This window comes from Camellia sinensis, chromosome 3 (assembly GCF_055761805.1).
Source record: "Camellia sinensis isolate YWXY chromosome 3, ASM5576180v1, whole genome shotgun sequence".
Classification (NCBI taxonomy): domain Eukaryota; kingdom Viridiplantae; phylum Streptophyta; class Magnoliopsida; order Ericales; family Theaceae; genus Camellia; species Camellia sinensis.
In genome coordinates this window covers 80835378-80855258 of record NC_138963.1, presented here as the reverse complement: position 1 = coordinate 80855258, position 19881 = coordinate 80835378, and the positions used below count along the sequence as shown (strand labels likewise).

The 19881-nt window shown below is 35.9% G+C and overlaps 2 protein-coding genes across 2 annotated transcripts; one reads left to right on the top strand and one right to left on the bottom strand.

Annotated features, from left to right (window-relative positions):
- Positions 1–1360: 1360 nt before the first annotated feature.
- LOC114276774 (protein FAR1-RELATED SEQUENCE 1) lies at positions 1361–8193 on the top strand. Its single transcript, XM_028218595.2, has 3 exons — positions 1361–1513; positions 3197–3648; positions 7784–8193. Coding segments are annotated over exons 1-3 (654 nt in total). The 5' UTR covers positions 1361–1512; the 3' UTR covers positions 7985–8193.
- A 1818-nt stretch (positions 8194–10011) lies between these two features.
- Positions 10012–19408, bottom strand: LOC114276776 (mitotic checkpoint protein PRCC-carboxy-term protein). The gene is made up of 2 exons (XM_028218596.2): positions 18017–19408; positions 10012–10353 (listed from the first exon to the last, which is right to left on the bottom strand). Exons 1-2 carry the CDS (start codon positions 19178–19180, stop codon positions 10195–10197), a joined length of 1323 nt encoding a protein of 440 aa, XP_028074397.2. The 5' UTR covers positions 19181–19408; the 3' UTR covers positions 10012–10194.
- Positions 19409–19881: the final 473 nt, after the last annotated feature.

Genomic DNA, 19881 nt, shown 5'->3' with positions numbered 1-19881 from the left:
CAACAAGTCTAAATCGAATTATACTCCTCCAAAGTCAAAATACAATAACTCCAAAGACTTCCAAAAAGAAAATAAAGTGATTAAATACACCTTTCAATAGATTAAAACATCCGAGTGTTACACGTATTAACTATAGTGGAGTGGAGCAGTTTCGAAGGTGGATTATTAATTTTAAAGTTTAATCCATGATTAGCAAATAGAGCGGTGCGGATTGATGTAGATCGGTGCGATTTTAGGCGATTTGGCAGTATTTTGCATAGCCCTACTTAACACTTCTATTTACCATCACTGTATCACATCTCTTCACTATTGCCTTTGTTGGTCTCTGTTGTATATGACCGAACCATCTTAATCTATTCTCTTTCAACTTATCTTCTATCGGTATTACTCTTACCCATTCATGAATATACTCATTCTTAACTCTGTTTTTTCTAGTCTTACCACACAGCTATCTTGGCATCCTCATCCTAGTAACACTCATCTTATCAATATATTATTTTTTAATTGCCCAACATTCCTTCATATACAACATTGCTGGTCTGATAGCAATTTTATATAATTTTCTTTTTAGTTTAGCAAGTACTTGTCTATCGCACAATGCTCCAGACACACTCATCTACTCAAGCCACCCTGTCTTAATTTTATGGATCACATCTGCTTCAATCTCCCTAGCCGTTATGATAATCAATTCTAAAATAACGAAAATATTCACTTATAGATAGTTCTTAGTTCTTAATATTTATTTCTTCTTTGCTTCCATTGTTCTCATTACTAAAATTACATGTACTTTGTTTTAGTTATACTTATTCTAAACCTTTTAAGACAAAGAAATTAACTAAAATATATAATTAAAAAAATTAATAAAGATAAACAAAAATTCTATTTAAAAATAAAATTTGAAAATTGTAGCTAAACAAAAAGCAATTATTGAAATTAATAGTTAAAGATAAAGTGATACAAGTGTCATCAGTTAATTAAAATAAGTGAAACAACAACAATACTATGTACACGGAAGACCAAACACATAATTAAACATAGAAACTATTTTATCAATGATCGCCCGGATGATTGTCCACATGACTAGAAGATATCATGACAATCGCAGTCGACCAGCACTGGATGACCAAATAACTAGATGCATAGTTTCTGTATTTAAATTTGCATTCGATCGTATGTGCGCTTAAACTTTTTGATGCAACAATCCTCTTGCCTTTACAAAATTTAATAAACTCTGTGAAGTAATTTTAAAATTTTGACAATAATAAAGTGGATATTAGCAAATGAGTTTCTCATTTTAAAATTTTAAAATCACCATTTTTTTATTTATAAAATCTAAATAGGAGTATTAAAAATTGAAAAACATATCAAGCATGCTTTTCATTTAACAGCCTCCACTCTACTCAACCCTCTCCTCAACTCCGAACTTCCGAATCCTTGGAACGTAAATCTCTCTCTTTCTCTCTCGCGAGGACTGGTCGAGAGTTTACAGGGGAATTTGGGATCTCTGAATCAAGTAAGTCATACATGTTGTGTGTATACTTTTCTGCATAAATAATCTCTCATACTTAAAGTCGATTTGTTGCTGAATCAAAGATAACAAATTAACAATTCAGTATCATTCACACTTGTCCGCTATTTGTGCGAGTCTCAGAGTAGTTCCAGATTTGTAAAACCTACAAATCGAGCACCTGATTCTAATAACTTGTGTGAAGCTTGACCTTACGCTCCTCCGTTTGGTTGCTTCAAAAGAGAAATTGAACCTTGCAATTATAATGAAACACATACATATATACTGGGGAACTCCAATTTCAACTGCTTATAGGACCTCTTGCTTCCTAGATAGAGCCTATTACTCAGCTGTTTATTCTGCCAATCCGACTCTTCATCTTTCTTTTTCATCAAATTTGTTCAAGATTTTTTTTTCTTTTTAAAATTATATAAAAATACCTAATCTATCCCAAAAACTCATTTAACCATTTCAGGGTAAAAAAACCCATTCCCAATTCTTGTTCTTTTACTAATTTTATCAATCGAACTTAAGTGAAAAAAAGGTTTGTTGAAAATTTGGTGAAAGATTCGATTCATACTGATTTGGTGAAATATTTGGTGAAAACTTGATTTGATACAAGTTTGATGAAATGATTAGGTGTCATTTTCACCAATTTTTTTATGAAATTTTATGGTGTGGTCTGGTACTGGACTGAATTTTTTTTTTCTTTTTTTTTTTTGGGGGGGGGGGGGGGTGTGCCACAAAGTGACTGTTGAGCCTGCCATCTCAAGCTTCCTATATTATTAGTTATTTTTTCACTTGTTTCCTTTGAAACTAGATAAAGCATTTGGGTTCTGTACGTTGAATTGAAAGGGAAGTGAGAAATTTTCTGCCATCTGGCCCATCTTTCAACATAGGTCTATTTAGGTGGAAAACCCAATTACAAAAACTAACCTAATTTTATATATGGCCTTCGATTTCCTTCCAAGGTTCAATCAGCTTGAAGTTTGTGTACTGTGCCTTTTTAACCTTTAATCTAAGAAGCACGGACATGTGACACACCGACACGGACATGTGACACACGTCAATTTTCAAAAAATACAAGACACAACACTTGGAGGACACGTACGAAATATATAATTTTATATATTATATATATGAATATATCATTTAAAAAAAAAAAAAAAAAATGTAACATAACACTTATTTTATAAATTTACGTTTTTTTTTTCTTTTACTATTGTATCCTAAAAAGTATTTAGTTCAAACTTATAATTAGTTTCATGTATGTCTAATCGGTGGATACGTGTGTTTAAGTAATGGACACGAGCGTCTGAAGTGTTCGGATCTAAAAACTTTTTAAAAAATAGTATATATTTTGAAGAGTGTCGGACATTTGTGGGGAAGTTTCTGAAATGGACACGACATGTCCGTGCTCCTTAGCCCTTAATTTATTTTCGAATTTCGAAAAAGAGTTTCTGGGAAACATGTCGCATTAAAACAGCTGGATTAGCGTAAAATGCATAACTATATCTGTTGAATAGACACTTCCCTCTGTTTTCTCAATCTTTCTGATAAGTATGTATCAGGTTGAATACGACACTTTCCTGGTACACTCGTATGTGATTTAGTTTGGTTAGTTAGGTAGGTATTTTCCTTTTGTTTTCATGTGGATTTTTATTGAGGGTGCATAATGTCATATGGCAGTGGATGAAAACCCATGTGCGAGCAATGGCGGGGAAATGATAAAAAGTTCTAATGGAAAAGAGTTAGTTATTAATGAAGGAAATTCAGATAGGGAACCTTATGTGGGTATGGAATTTGAATCTGAGGAGGCTGCCAAGGTGTTCTATGATGCATATGCAACAACCTTGGGCTTCGTCATGCGAGTTGATGCGTTTCGACGGTCAATGCGTGATGGGAATGTTGTTTGGCGTCGACTGGTGTGTAATAAAGAAGGTTTTCGTAAATGCAGACCTCGGAGAAGTGAGAACAGGAAACCCAGAGCGATCACCAGGGAGGGCTGTAAGGCAATGATTGTGGTAAAGAAAGAGAAGACAGGAAAATGGGTTGTTACAAGATTTGTTAAGGAGCACAATCATCCGCTGGTGGTTGCACCGGCCAACAGTCGTCGCAGTGTGCTCCTATTGCAAACACCAGTAAGAGTTAACTCTTGAATTACAAATTTTAAAAATGATTAGAGTTCTATGCTAGTAGTTATTCTATGATTGTCTAATATATTATGAAATCTGTTTATTACTCTTTACCACATACGGGTTTACTCAGGCGAATCTGAATGGTTTCTTGATATATTCATTATATAGCATGTATAAATGTGTATGTACTTATGTTACTTGGGCTTTTCTTTTTTGTGAAGTTTTTGTGTTGGACGCTCAACACTTACATAATGTACAGGTGATGTGTCCAGTATGCCTAGTTGAATATGCACCCATTAAAGTATGTCTAATTAGTAAAATTTACTACATAACTATGCATAGTGTCTAAAAATTATGAACCCTAGGTGTGTCTTGGTACTCTTCGACATGAAAATCAAATGTCCAACACTTAAACACATACCCACACCTGATACTTGTAACCATGTAACATAGATATGTACCTTTGTATAGTTAAACTTGAAATTGACTACAGACTATATTGTACTTGGTTCTCAAGTGATTTTGCCGAAGGAGTCTGTTTTGCTAAAGGCTTATATATACATACAAGTAAAGAATCAGGTTTTTTCTATAAAATTCCTGCAGCTCTCTCTGCCTACTACTGTTTCGCTCTTCCTTGTAAACCAAATTGTTGATGTACTTTTGAAAATCCACGTCTCCTCTAGCAGTGCGTCAAACTTATTATTATTTTTTTTGGGTACATCGGAAAAAAGAAACAACAAACTAGGACTACGCCGTATTACCCTCCTCATAGAGGTACACAATATCTACAACTAGCAAAGTACATATTTCCTTAGGTGGTTCATTAACAATAAGAAGATCAGCTGGTTGATATTCGCCTAATTTTTCCATTGCACGAGCACAAATGTTGGCTTCCCTCCTAATGTGCTGGATGGAGCAATCATAGCCTCTCATGATAATACGTGCATCTTCCACAATGCCCCGAAAAGGACATCTCTCTCCCAGATCTTCACTCAACAGTTGCACCACTTGCTCCGCGTCCGTTTCTATTATCACTTGGTTGAAGCCTCGTTGGAGTATGATGGTGAGCCCCTTGTAGATAGCCCAAAGTTCCGCTTCAAGACTGGTGCATATCTCAAGTCTTCCGTAGTAGCCGCTAATCCATGCTTTTGTTTCGTCCTGGAATAATCCACCAAACCCGCCGCCTCCTCCATGCCTGCGAGTGCTACCATCCGTGTTGAGCTTGATTTTTCCTGCATTTGGACAAGACCACACAGTTAGGCTCTTAGATTTGAGAGGTGTTGTGACATCTAAACTGAAAGCTTGAAAATTTTCTTTGGTATAATCTGATATAATTTTCACACTTGCGTGAATATTTGTAATTTTATGTTCTAAAACCATTTTGTCACGATTCTTCCAAATAGTCCAGATTGAAATGAAGAACAGTTGGGGAGTTTTGTTCTTCCCTTTCACATTCTGAATGACCCAATCTTTCCAAGGCAAAGTGAGCATGGTGAAGTAACCATTCCCTGCTAAAAACTTGGCACCATAGCTGTACAGCTTGAGGACAATGCCGTAACAAGTGCTCAATGTCCTCCATATTAACACAGAAAGGGCATTTGGGATCATTTGTAAGACCCCTCATGTTTCTCATATGGTTAGTGAGAATTTTTTCATGAAAAACAAGCCACAAGAAGCGCTTAAGTTTCAGAGGAGCCTTAAGCTTCCAAATCCAACCCCAATCCCTTCCTGATTTTGGTGATCAACAATTAAATCATATGCACTTGATGTAGAGAACTCTCCATCAGAGGATTTAATCCATCTGGGAGTGTCCTCTCCATCACTAGTTCGGGGTGGTTGTAATTTCAAAATTTCCACACCCATAGGCAAAGTTAGGGAGGTGTGCATATGATTTAAATTCCATTCACCATGTTCATCAAGAAGGGAATTCACAGTGATATGCTCAGAATTTGGAATTTGTTTGGTGGGTATGTTCAAGTCTTTTTCAAACTCTCACTTTGGACCCTCTTCCAAGGTTTCATCTAACTCCTTCAACAATGAGCTCCTTGGTATGTAGGATACCTTTCCAGGTATGGGATATATTCTTGCCTTTCCTCTTGTTTAAGAAAGACTGCTGGCGCAAGTATTTAGTTTTGAGCACTTCCACCCAAAGATTGTTCTCCTCTTTTAACACTTTCCACCCCAGTTTGGATAGATGGGCTAGATTTTGATCTCTAGCCTTTCTTATCCCAAGACCACCATATTTTTTCATCTTACAGACTTGACCCCAATTCACAAGATGCACTTTCCTTTTCTCAAGGGTTATCACCCCAAAGAAAGTTTCTATTTATTTTGTCAATCTCATCACAAACTTTCCTCGAGAGCTCCATAGTTTGCATGGCATAAGCTGGCATAGCACTAGTAACAGATTGTATCAAGGTTGCCCTCCCTGCCAAGGACAACATTCTAGGTTTCCACCCAGCTAGTTTGTTCTTAAGTTTTTCCAAGATAGACAGAAAATGATTTTTGCTCACTCTAGTATGAAGTAAAGGGACCCCATGGTATTTCCCCAAATTATGTGTTAAGGGAATATCACTCATATTACTCAACTGAGTTGCTCTCCTCCTGGCAAAGTTAGGAGACACAAATAGATGGGATTTGTGTAAATTGACCTTCAAACCAGAGATTGCACTAAACTCATTCAGGACTTGCAAAATGGTGTTACAATTTCGATCATTTGCTTTAGCAAACAAAATCAGGCCCTCCGCAAAAAACAAGTGTGATATATTAGGACCATTCTTAGCCAAGTTAAGCCAAGTCCACTCTTTTCCTTGCACTTTTTGACTAATCATAGCAGAGAGTCTTTCCATGCATAGCACAAAAAGATAAGGGGATATAGGGTCCCTTGTCTTAAACCCTTAGCTGGTTTGAACTCTTCAAGGGGTTCACCATTCCATAAAATAGCTGTACTCACACTAGTGACACAATTCATAATCATATCCACCAGTTTCTCATCAAAATGGAACTCTTTCAGAGTTTGCTGAAGGAAATTCCAAGAAATGTTATCATAGGCCTTTTCAAGATCAACTTTAAAAATCATGTAGCTCACCTTCCCTCTTTTCTTTCTCAAGGTATGAATTGCTTCCTTGTGTTTTTCAGCTCTTCAAATGAACTTGCTATTTCTGCCCATTGATGGTCATATGGCTGACCTGTTTTAGTCGATTAAGGCATCTTCTTTAGCTTAAGCAGTTACACTTAATAATCCGATTAATTCCTGAGGCTCTGTTGAGTTAATTTATGAGTAGTGCTGCCAAAAAAAAAAAAAAACCCAGTAGTATACTGGTGATAGTGAGTTAAAAATGCCGATGATACTGAATCAGAACAAGCAGTTTCAGAAAGTGATATTTTTTCATAGCATAAAAGTCCATGTAGTATCCTCGAACATTCAGAAGTGGTGTTACATTCTCAACAAACTTAGGTCACATTATTATCCTTTAAATTGATAATTTTGGTGATGGTGGTTGCGCAATCCTTTAGTTCATGTCATTTCACTTTATTTTCATCTCCCTGATGGATATTTGGTAGATGTTTATTTCTTAATCATTAATTATTATTCCAGCTTGTTTCACTTTTCCTTTTAGATTATCACTTACACAATATACTCATTGGTCCATTTTAGTTGATTGTTAAATTCTATGTATGCGTATTAGACATGTCTTTTCTACTTATGGGGCTTAGTATAAAAAGGGTCCATCTGGGGATCATCTATTTTTCCCATTTAATTTTACTGTGTGGCTGCAAATCTGATCCAGGTAGTGTTTGATCTAAAAATTGTCATGACATGACATGAGTTGAGTGGCAAGATCACAAATCTTCTGTGTCATTCAATTAATTTTATCAGGAACCAGAATCACTATTAATGATATGGAGGCACAAAAGGAATCGAAACTCGAACTAAGAATGCTGAACATTCTTTAGGTAGTTTTTAAGAAGACAAATTGTATTCTGTCCCTCTAATTGCCTGAGAAAATTCACTTCATGGCTCTAGGCATCTCACCTTCTTTCTTAAATATAGTGAGCACCATCCACCTGAATCATGGAAATGCTCGTGTTGTTTTCAATATCAACCATATTTAGCTTATTTTTGGGTGCTTTTCAGGATGAGAAAGATGTAAAAATTCGGGAATTGACAGCTGAGTTACATCGGGAGAGAAAGAGATCTGCATCTATTCAAGAACAGCTTGATATGGTTTTGAAAGATATGGAGGAGCATTCCAATAACCTATCAAGAAACATTGATGACATAGTTCAAAGTGTGAAACAAATTGAATCAAAGAGAGTTGTCCTTTCACACAGCTGATGGTCTGATTAGTTGTTCACTTTAATTTGTCTTTGTAAAATTTCTTTTGCAGACAGTATTTGTTTTCCGGGATGTAAATAATCTGTCCGTTGAGATGAATTTTCCCTGTTTCTGTAAGAAAAAAGTAACCAATTAAGCTGCTTTGAAGATTGGATCCTTAGCTCCAAATGCTTGACATTAATTGATGGCTGAAGTAAATATTCTTGCAATTCTCTGTTGGGAGCTTTTTTTGGGCTAAAATAGTCAATAAAGACAAAATAAACTAAAATAACCAATAAGACAACGTTACATTCAAGCCATAATCATTCACTTTTCATCTCACAATCATCAAATTAATTACAAAAAAAAAAATCAACTATCATTTCAAAAACAATTTTTTTAATTAAGTTAAAATAGTTTAAAAAAATTAATTAAAATAGTCAAGTTCTCAAACGAGTTCAATCACTTATTTTCCGTGAAATCTTAGTTTTATGACCGCTTGGCCCAAAATCTTGTGAACTTGAAGTTCTATGTCTGTTCTTGATTTTCAAATTTTCCAAGAAATTTTAATTTTATGACTGCAAAAGAGATGATACATTTGAGATTCTATGGACCAATGAACTCATTTAGATTCATTTAGACGCGTCCGGATCTTCTAGAGTGTAAGTTTCCTGAAGTTTCATGCAATGAAATAAAATGACCAAAAGAAAGAAAGAGAGAAGACTGTCAGAGTCTCCTCCATAACCATTGTCACCCTCGTTGGCCAGCCTCCTCCCTCCCTTCATTCTTGCATTCCATCACCAACGCCACCTTCACCTAGTCTCATCCTCCTCAAACCCATATCTTCTCAACCGTTTAACACAAACCAACCTTGATTTTAACTTACAGAACGTTTACGAATACATCTTCAATTCCCACATTCAGCTTCAGTTATTTGAACAATCACTCTTTTATTTCACTGAAATGATTATCGAATTCTTTCAATAATTTTTTAGCTTGTTTTCCTAGATCTAGGGTTTTAGGAGAAGAATAAGAGGAGAGAAGGGGATGGTGGATGGCGGAGAGGGGGTGGGGGAAAGCAGGAGGAAGCCAGCCGTTGAGGTTGGGGTTGGTGATGGAGACTCCGGCAGTCAACTCTCTCTCTCTCTCTCTTCATTCTGTGCCTTTCTCCCTTTTTTTTTAATTATTTATTTATTTATTATTTGGCCTAATCAAAACGAAAACTTCAGGAAACTCCAATGCTAGAAGATCCAGACACCATTTAGAGACTGCAAAGCCCTCAACATGCTCATGTTTACTACATATTGACGACGTTATAACCTACCAATTGCAGATGATTGCAAATGTAAAAGTAGGTCATGGAAAATGGAATTAGAGACATTTTACATCTAAGAGGAAAGAATGAGTTGATTTAAATTAATGAATGTCATTCAACATATTTGTCATCGCATATGTTTTATTACTCCAAAATGATGAGCTTGGATGGGAGCCGAAGTTAAAACTGTTGAATGTGCAGCCTTCAACTGATTGACCTCAAATATAGATACTAACATTTACTGACCATACCATTTTAATCCCCCCAAAGAAGTTGATCATGATGTTATATACTCCACATTCACAAGTACATATGGAATAAATTTGTATACTTAATTGAAGTTGAAGCAAGCATATTCCAATACTACTACTGTTACTGTAGCACCAATCTCAAGTTTTTAAAAGGAAAGTCATAAGGCAAGGAAGTTGGCGAGATTTTCATTGCACTCTTGTGAATGTGGAGTATAATTTTTTCTTGATAACTCAAGGTGTCCGGGCCAGCTTGCAGGCACCAAACTGTGGAGTATATGACATTGCACTCTTGTGAATGTGGAGTATATGACATTGTGAGTCACGACCAAACTGTTTTTCAGGGATTAAAATGGTATGGTCAGTAAATGTCAGTGTCTATATCTGTTATCAATCAGATTTTTGGATGCCTGTGAAATAATTAACAGCCTGTTGCTTCGCATTCAAACAAAATAGCCCAAAAATCTTACACAGCACAAATAAAGTAGCAAAAACCAGATTAATGCTTGTCAGAATTGTGATGGCACTGGACATAAAGTAAAATTGTTACACGAAAGCAAGCTTTTGTTTTGAGAGTTCAACTTGTTACACGAGAGCTTTTATTCAGTGACTTTCAACTTTGTTTCTAGTGTCAATTACAGAACATGAGAAAGCAAATCACCTTGAACTCACCACCCATACTTGGCTTGTGTTTCAGCTTTTGTGAGGAAGCCTTTGGAACGGCGCTCTGCAAGTTCCATCTCTTTCTGTCTCATATCAAAGTACAAAGAACCAATCTGATGCTTCCTCTTGTGTAGCTTTGTAGGCTTCCCCTTTGTCGAAACAGGCTACAAGAGAGATAAATTCATGCATCCATTCAGAAAATCAAGTAATTATGAAAGCAAATAAACTATGTGAAATTATATACATAATGGCTTAGTTACTCTCCAAAAGAGAACCTTTTAAAAACATGCAATAAAAAGTTAACTTCATGAAGTCTCCGGAAGCATTATTAATTGATTTACTTTAATCGTGAAGATCAATGGCAAATAATTCAGGCATGGATTCAAATAAAATAAATAAATAAAGAAGAAGAAGAAAAAGAAAAGAAAAATGATGCTTTTAATGGAAATCTGGGCGACAAGTATTTGATTAGCCAAATGGCCACAGTATGCAGAAGGATTTGAATAAGCATAAATAAATACATATTCATCCAGCTCATGGAAGTGGTTCATGAAACGCCATTATATGAAACAAACTTATGTGCTCTAAGTGATAAAGGTGAGATTGAAGAAAACATGGGAAACAAAAGATGCAAAGGGTGACCACAAGGTTTTTTGATCATTGCATAAAAAGAGTATTTTCGCAAAAAAATTGTAGTTTTGAATTATGAGCTTCTAAACAATACATGAAAATAATTCCCCATCAAAAAAAGAAGAAAAAAAAAACTGAACAGATTAAAATAGCCTGTTAAAATTGAAAATAAACAAGACAGGAAAATCACGCTGATGGCTCCATATTATGGTATATCCTAATAACTTTGGGCAGAAAACATTGCAATTTAGTATATTAAATGCAGCCAGTTGGTAGATGTATTGATCTTGCGTACACACGGACACAGCTAGGATTTTTTTTTTTTTTGGTAACAGCTAGGATTTTATCTTGAGCACAGACAGTGGAGACAGTGGCTTAGCCTACCCATTACATTATTGATCTGGTCTTAAAAATAATCTACATATAATATAAGGGTAAATTACAAATACACCCCTTGAGGTTTGCTTAAAGTACAGATTGTCCCTTGTGGTTTGGAAAATTACAAATACCTCCTTGTTAGTATTTTTTATTTAACAGAATTAATTAAAAAAATGAAATTCATAATTGGTCTCCTATACAATAATAAAATCACCTAAATTATTAATTGAAACATATTTCTAACATCATTAAAAACTGTTAATTAATTTGATAATTTATTAATAAAAGGGATAATTTGTTATAAAATAAGAAACCTCAAGGGGCGGAATGTAATTTCTAAAACTATAGGGGGCGATTCGTATTTTAATCAAATCTCAGGGAGTGTATTTGTAATTTACCCTATATATAATCTATATATATGTATAATTCAAGCATTGTACTGCTTCATCTCCTTTTTTATTGAAGCATTCAAGCATACCACCCAAAGTTTTAAAAAGCCGCCGCAACCGTTACGTAACGCCGTTACGTAACAGTTGTGGTGGTTACCGTCACCTGCTACAGCCGCTTTTGCAATGTGATTGATCACAGGTGTGTCGGTCATAACGGCTGCCATAGCGGTCGTAACAGTGCCGTAACAGCTGTAATGGCCTGTTACGCACTTGTTACGTAACGGTTCCGAACTGCTTCTTTCGAAAAAGCACACAAAAAAAAGAAAAGCTAAAAATGGGGGAAGAGGGATAGAGAGAAGAGAGAAGATAAAGGAGCAAGAGATAGAGAGAAAAGAGGGAAGATGAAGAACATGTTATTGATTTGTTAAAGCTATAAGACCTATGCTATTCTATTCAGCTGCTATCACTCAACCATTTTGTTTGTGTGTCTATCTATATATTGTTTGAAAATAATAATAATAATAAGTGTGGTCATTATCTATTTGGCTTGGTTAAAATGTATATATATATATATATATTTAGGCTCTTATTTATTCTCTTACTTTTGTCATTGTTTATCTTATATATAATAGTTAGTGATTGATTTTTTTGTATAATATAAAGTCATTAATTATTAAAATAAAATGTAAAAAACTCAGTTTATAGTGATTTAAAAATATTAAATATATTGGATCATACTTAAAAATTATAAAAATTGATCAATACTTATTTTAAGCCCAATAAATATGATCATGAAAAAAAAATATGCGTATTGGTAAGTTTTTTTTCAAATTGTGCGAAAAATAAAAAAATTTACAGTTCCGGTTACCGCAACCATTACGCTACGGCCTTTACACCTTGTAACCACAACCGTGCCACTGCCACCGTTACGGCGACCACAACTGCTTTTCAAAACCTTGATACCACCTCATTTTTATTTTCACTAGCAGTTGGGCACGCACATCAACTAAAAAAAAAAGTAATATATGAGAATAGTGATAATTTTTATTGTTTCATATTTAAAATTGTAATAAGTTTAAGAAAAATACAAAATTAGTTCGCCTGCTGGAGAAACGAGTGAATTTCTTATTACTATAGGATTACACCAAAGATCAACCTTGTGCCCTTATCTTTTTACTTTAGTTATGGATGAGTTGGCGCAAAATATGCAAGATGATGTGCCATGGTGTATGCTTTTTGCAAATGATATCGTGTTAGTAGATGAGAACAGACAAAAAGTCAACACTAAGTTGGAGTCATGGAGAGAAGCACTTGAATCTAAAGGATTTAGGATACGCAGAACTAAGACAGAATATATGAAGTGTAATTTTAGTAACAATCACATTAGAAGCAGAGGAGAAGTGAATATTGAGAAGTAAGAACTCCCTAATAGTGAACATTTCGTTATTTAGGATCGATTATCACAAAGACTGAGGAGATTAAGCCGGATGTGATCTATAGAATTAATGTGGGGTGGCTTAAATGCAGGAGTGCATCTGGAATACTATGCAATAAACGAGTGCTCACTAGACTAAAAGAGAAGTTCTATAGGACGACTATTAGACCAGCGATGTTGTATGGGACGGAATGTTGGGTAATTAAGAAACAACATGTAGATAAGATGAGTGTAGCTGATATGAGAATGCCAAGTTAGATGTGTGGCAAGACTAGAAAAGATAGAGTTAGGAATGAGTATATTCGAGAATGGATAGGAGTAGTACCGATAAAAGATAAGTTAAGAGAGAATAGATTGAGATAGTTTGGTCATATACAACGGCGACCAATAGAGGCAATAGTGAAGAGATGCGAGACAGTGGCGGTAGATGATAGTGTTAGGGGAAGGGATAGATCTAAATTGATGTAGACTAGTGTAGTAGATAGATATTTGAATCTCCTTAATTTGACTAACGAAATTGCCTTGAATAGAGTCAAGTGGAGAAGAAGGATTTATGCAGCCGACCCCATTTGACGGGACTTAAGATTTAGTTTGGTTTGGTTTGGTTCGGTTCGGGTTCTATAGCATAATCTTGAAAATTTAGGAGGGCGCACACTACTTGCGTGCAATTTGTTAATAGATCTGACAACCTTGACACTGTTTGAAGCAGTTGGAGAGAACTGAAGTAGTTTATAACAATTATCATGTTTTGGGGGCATTTTCAAGAAAAAAAAATTGTGACACCAACACCAACACCAACACCAACAACGGTGTTCGTTTTATATATTAGTATAGATTTTTGGTTGAGCCATATCATATGACTTTATTATTAGTAGAATCTCTTATCAGAGTTTTTAAGAGGAGCCAATGCATCACACCTAATTGAACTCTTCTGTATAGTGTCCTATATATATATAGGATTCCTTGAAAGTATGAGAAGAGCACAACATGGCTCCTTCCATGAAAGTTCACATCCCATTAGGAAGCATGCCAACAATGTACCCTTTCAGAATTTACCTGACTAGGGCCCCTGTTATCATTTACAACCCATAGAAAGGAAACAGAAGATCGTGGAATCTAACATAACAATGTCAACTCCTCAGCAGATTATTACTGCAGGATGAAGTGCCGGACTGCTATATCAACAATTTTAAGGGTGGATGAGGAAGTTTATTTCTCAAAATTTCTTCTACCATCATATTTCCAAATTTGAATATTATGGAAGTTATATATCAAGTAATATAAGCTTTTTACAAAAACACCCTGAGCTGCACCAAATACAATCTAGATTATCATGCAAACTATTTCTATCTCCAAATAATGTTGGGGGAGAGGTAGACCTTAGTAGCTGCTGCATATTAAATTGTACAACAAGTGATGTGGGAAAATAACACTTTTACATAAATAAATAAAAAAAAAAAAAAAAAAAAAGGAAGAATAGAAAAATTTGTTTTGAGGAAAGGTTGACCTTAGTAACTGGAATGCCTACAGCTTCGAAAATTATCCTGTTCCATCATTTCAAATGGGAGCAATAGAACACTCCTCAGCCTACTTCGATCCTTGTTAGTCTAAGCCCTAACTTCTCAACATTTAACAAATCAAGGTAATGGAAGGTGATAGTTTGGCTAAAAACATAACCTTCATTTTTGCAACAATAATACTTACTATGGGTGTTCATGGCTCGAGTCAGTTCAAGTTTACCCTTAAATCATCAACCGACCAACCATCATCAGTTTGTCTATCTATTCAATTGAAACCGTTTGTTCAAGTCATTCGCTTGGTGGTCAAATTCGGCCGTTTCACAACTAGCATTCATTTACCCAATCTCTCAATCCTTCTATACAAAAATGAAAAAAGGTATATCTTAAAACCCTAGAATTCAATTTTAATAAAAGGATATAGAAATTAAAAAAGAAATAAGAACCTGGAAAACATTAAAAATTTGACAACATGAATAAGGTTGGGAAGATAGATCATCTCATCCACTGTCCAAAAAATTCTTTGGCACCACCACTTGTCTTCTTAGTCTTCCACACCATCGACATCTTCCCTCCTATGCGATTTGCAGTCAATATGTTGTTCCATGTCGGTAGTTGGAGATTCATGGGGAGAGGTTTAAAGAACATCTGAAAAGGGAGGAAGAAGGAAGGAAGATCGATGATGGGAATTAGGGGGAGAGATGGGGAAGACATATTGTTTGTAAATGGGAGGACTTACAAAGTCTGTAGATGAGAGAGATGAAAGTTGTCTCTAGAGAGAGAGAGAGAGAGAGAGAGATTAGGAAGAGAGAAATCTGGGGAGTTGATAGATATGAAGAAGAGAAAAATCTGGGGAAGAGAACAGAGACGAAATTTGATAGAGAAAGATGAGGACAGTGTGAAAGCCAAAGAGTCCTCCCATGACTCTCAGGTTTCTGTTTACTTTATTCTTGAAAGTTGAAATGTCGTGATTAATTTTTTGTGAAAAACCAAAGAGTAAGCTTACAGTGCAAGCTTTGCACAACCACTAAGGTCATAATGAAGGTAATGCTAATAAGCCATTGAGATGGGCTTATTATATATATATATATATATATAATTCGGTCGGGTCATTTTTGACAAATCTAATTTGTATCAAATTGATATTGACCGCGAACCCACAAAATCCATCCAGATGAAACCATTGTCGACCATCTGTGTGCTCGAAACCATTCGTGACTTACTGGTTCGGATTGGTCTAGTCGGTATTCTCGGGTTGGCAGTTTCCATGAGCAACCCTAAAACTTACACTTCCACAGAGGCACAAACCAATAAACTATTAAACAACTAACATTTTGATGTAGAAGTTTCAGTATTGTGGACGAGGTGAGGTGAGATGGATTGCTACGGGTGTCATCTGGGAAGTAGGGCAAGTAGAAAGCACTAGACCATCAAAGGAGGGTTGGGTGGAAGCTAAGGTTGCCTTTGGGAGAAGGGGGAGGGTGGAGTTGGACAACTGCAGCATAAGAAACTTGGAAATTTCTAAGGAGTCATCATGTTTGTGTCAGATAGAGACACTGACACCGACACTTCCCAACACGTGTTGAACAAACCCATGCATCCAAACTTGTCCAATTATTCTTATTATTTTTGAATTATGAACCTCTAAAATTTGTCCTCCAAAGCATTTATCACTATAAACACAAGGTTTTTTTTTTTTATTCATACAAATATATCTATTGGAAGGCTTATACATAACCAAAGGAATGCTTATTGTGTCTCCATTACACGTCTTTCATTCCATAAAGTATTCATGCACTTCATAATGCCCAGACTTCAATCCTAGAAATATAGCCATCACTACCCCCTCATGTAAATCCCACGGGTCATGAGCCAGTGCTCAGTGAAGAAAGTGTCTAAGCACACATATGTCTTTCTCCCTTCCATTATTATGTTCCTTCACTTCAAATGGTAGCAATAGAACACCCCTCACACTAAGTTGATCCTTGCTAGTCTAAGCCCTAACTTTTCAACATTTAACAAATCAAGGTAATGGAAGGGCATACTTGGCTAAAAACTTAACCTCCATTTTCGCAACAATAGCAATCACAATTCCACTATAGCATAGACCAATAAACTATGCAATAAAAGCGTCTTATTGGCATATTTAAACAATCAAAACAATTAAAATTTTTAAAATATAAGTTTGTTTGAGTGCTATGGACGGTGGGAGGCGAGATAGATTGTTGTGGGTGCTAGGTAGGAACTATGACACATAGGAAGTCCTAGATTAATAGAGTCGAATTGGGTGGAAGCTAAGGTGGCCTTGGGGATAGAGAGAGGCACAATAATGGAGAGGCAAGTTTGGGGTTGGAAAACTGCAAGATAAGAAACGGAAACTTCTAAGGTGTCATGTTTCTGTCAAACACACATAGACATTGACAAACTTTCCAACATGTGTTGAACACGCTCGTGCACCTAAACATGTCCTATTAAAATTCAATCTTTTTGTATTATGAGCTACTAAAATTTGTCCTTGACAGCATTTAACCCCTATGGATACGAGATTTTTTATGCATACAATACAACTAGACAAGTCTTATTGTTGGATGGCTTATACATAATCAAAGGAATGCCTCTAGTATACAACTATACAAATCTTTTTGTTGGAAGGCTTACACATAACCAAAGGAATGTTTATAGAGAAGGCTTATACATAACCAAAGGAATGCTTATAGTATCTCCATTACATGTCTTTCATTCCAAGGCATAAGTTGTATCCACACACTTCATATCACCCAAAGTTCACTCCTAGAAATATAGTCATCACTACCCCCCCTCATGTCAATCCCATAGGCCACAAGCAGGTGCTCAGTGAAAAAATTGCCTAAGCACATGTCTTTCTCCCATCAATTGATACTAGTTGGAACAAAACTTTCCTCTAATTGTTTGATGAGAATTGCAAAAGAAAAAAAAAAAATAAAAAAGAAAAGGAGAGGGCATCAAGATCCTTCTAAATGTATTGAGTTGAAAACAAAACATGCATAGAGTACATGGGATTGGCAGGTTGTTCATGAGGGAAATGAAAACTACTAGGCCCACACGAGGGTTGTGGATAAATTATCGTCATTATCAAGGGCCAGCTAAACAGGATGTACATGTACTGAACTCATAATGCTTTAGATAGTTTTTATGAATGCCAACTAAATATCGTGGAGAGAGGTGTATAAGCACTCCCTTTGATTCAGGGAGGCTTCCAGTACTTCAATGGATAATATGGTCATCAATTACCATCTCAAAGGAGAGCGCAACAGTATGGGTCTCTATCACTATCAGTTATGTAAATACCTAAAGAGATGATGTAAGACAATAGGTATGCCTATCATGACCCAAATAACTTCCATGATACATGAGGCACACACAAAGTCCTAAATGAAAATGTTAAGTTCAATAGAATCAAACAAAGATCTCAGAAGATTAGAAGGTTAAATTCGAGTACCTGGTAAGAGGGCCCAAAAGCTATTCCAGTTAATTTGACCTGGTCCTCCCGTGGTCGATTCTTAATCAGCTCATCCTGATTCACCTCAACTATTTCCTGAGGAATCTCATTCCTACCTCTCTTCCCAGGCATTTTCACGATACTTTCACTCATTCCCGATACATCTGATGGCGCCATTGCTGTCGAGCCATCACCCCAATTGCTCTCATATTGCCTGTAATAAGCATGGTTCCCATAACCAGCATAACTGTCATAGTTTTCATAATTAGCACTGGATGAAACCCAACCAGAAGTATTACCACCACCACCATCATCACCAACTGCATATTCCGCAGAACCAGCCGCATCCCCCACCGAAGCAGACGATGACCTGTCAACCCATTGGCTAACATAGTTTTGTACATTTGGATTAGCACCCACTTCATCTTTAATTTCAAAACCATCTGAACTTGAAGCGGGTACATTGGCCTCAAGAATCGATCTTCGACTCGAACCAGAAGCTGTAGGCAGAGCACCCAATGCGGAGGAGTTCCTGGGTGCAGGAATACTCGATAGGAATGACTTAACAGAAGGCGTTTGAGTCAAAGAATCCACAGACTTTTTACCTTCTCGTTCCTTCTCATCATCATCATCATCATCATCAGAACCGCGAGACTTCATCAGAGATGGGTTAATTGGAATCTTGAATTGAATAACCTTTTTCCGATTGGGTTCCGAAGAAGAAGCCGAAATGTTGGAGATGGGAAGTGGGTCTGCATTGAGGGACTTGGGTGGAGGAAGGGAAGAGAAAATTGAAGAAGATTTGGGTTCAGGAAGTGAAGAGAACAAGGAGGAGGGTTTTGCAGGACCACTAAGATTAGAGGAAACTAGTTTCCAATCTTCAAGTTGTTGTTGTTGTTGTTGATTGTTGGGTTTTGAAGATGAGAGATTGGTTAGGGTTTGAGGTGGGTTTGGGGGGTGGGATTTTGGAGGGGGAAGAGATGAGAAGAGAGAGGATACAGATTTGGGAGGTGGGAGAGAAGAGAAGATAGAGGAAGAGGGTGAATTTTGGCTGAATTTAGAGGAGAGTTGTGGAGGATGATCTACTTTTTCGGGTTGCTCATGCACTTCTTCTTCTTCTTCTTCTTCGTCCGAAGAGGCATAGGTTGCTAGCAAAGAGTCCATGAGAGAGAGAGAGAGAGAGAGAGAGAGAGAGCCTAATTAGAAACAGAGAGGACAATTAGGGCATCGTATGTATGTAGAAGAACAAAGGGGAATCGGCGAAACGTTGATGAAAAACGAACCTGATCTAAACAAGAGTGCTTAGCTTTCGTTTGGGATGACGATTGGAGTTTTGGTTTTTGGTTTTTTTAAGTTGGAATTAAAAAGTTTTCTTTGAATGGGTTTTTTAATTTTTTTTATAACAAAAATAAAATAAAATAATTATGATTTGAACGTGACATTTTATTTTATTAATTTTTAATTTATTTTATTTTTTTGTAATTAAAATAGTCAAAAACATATATGCCAAATATAACCTGAGAGCTAACTAACGAAAATCTAAAAAAAAAAAAAAAAATACAAGCAAAATTTACTTTATCAGTGGTTTGGACATAAGCGATTTATTTTAAAATGATCACATAACTCTCGTGTAATTTATAGCTTGAAGTATACCGCTAAATATTTCATTTAATTTAACAATAAATATGAAATACATAGCAAATTATGGAGCTTATATGCTTATTTTCAAATTTTAAGAGAGATAATGACATATAGAATAAAGTATAGAGGCTAAAGCGTACTTTTTCTTCCAAGCAAATAATGAAAATGTAAAAATATTTTAATCTTTTTTATTAAATTATTAACAAATTTAACAGTATAATTTA

Coding starts and splice junctions, on each gene's coding strand:
- LOC114276774 (XM_028218595.2), top strand. Junction 3,649..7,783: donor TGCTCCTATTGCAAACACCA/GTAAGAGTTAAC, acceptor GGTGCTTTTCAG/GATGAGAAAGATGTAAAAAT.
- LOC114276776 (XM_028218596.2), bottom strand. CDS start 19,180: ATGGACTCTTTGCTAGCAACCTATGCCTCTTCGGACGAAGAAGAAGAA. Junction 10,354..18,016: donor CTTTTGGGCCCTCTTACCAG/GTACTCGAATTT, acceptor TCTCTCTTGTAG/CCTGTTTCGACAAAGGGGAA.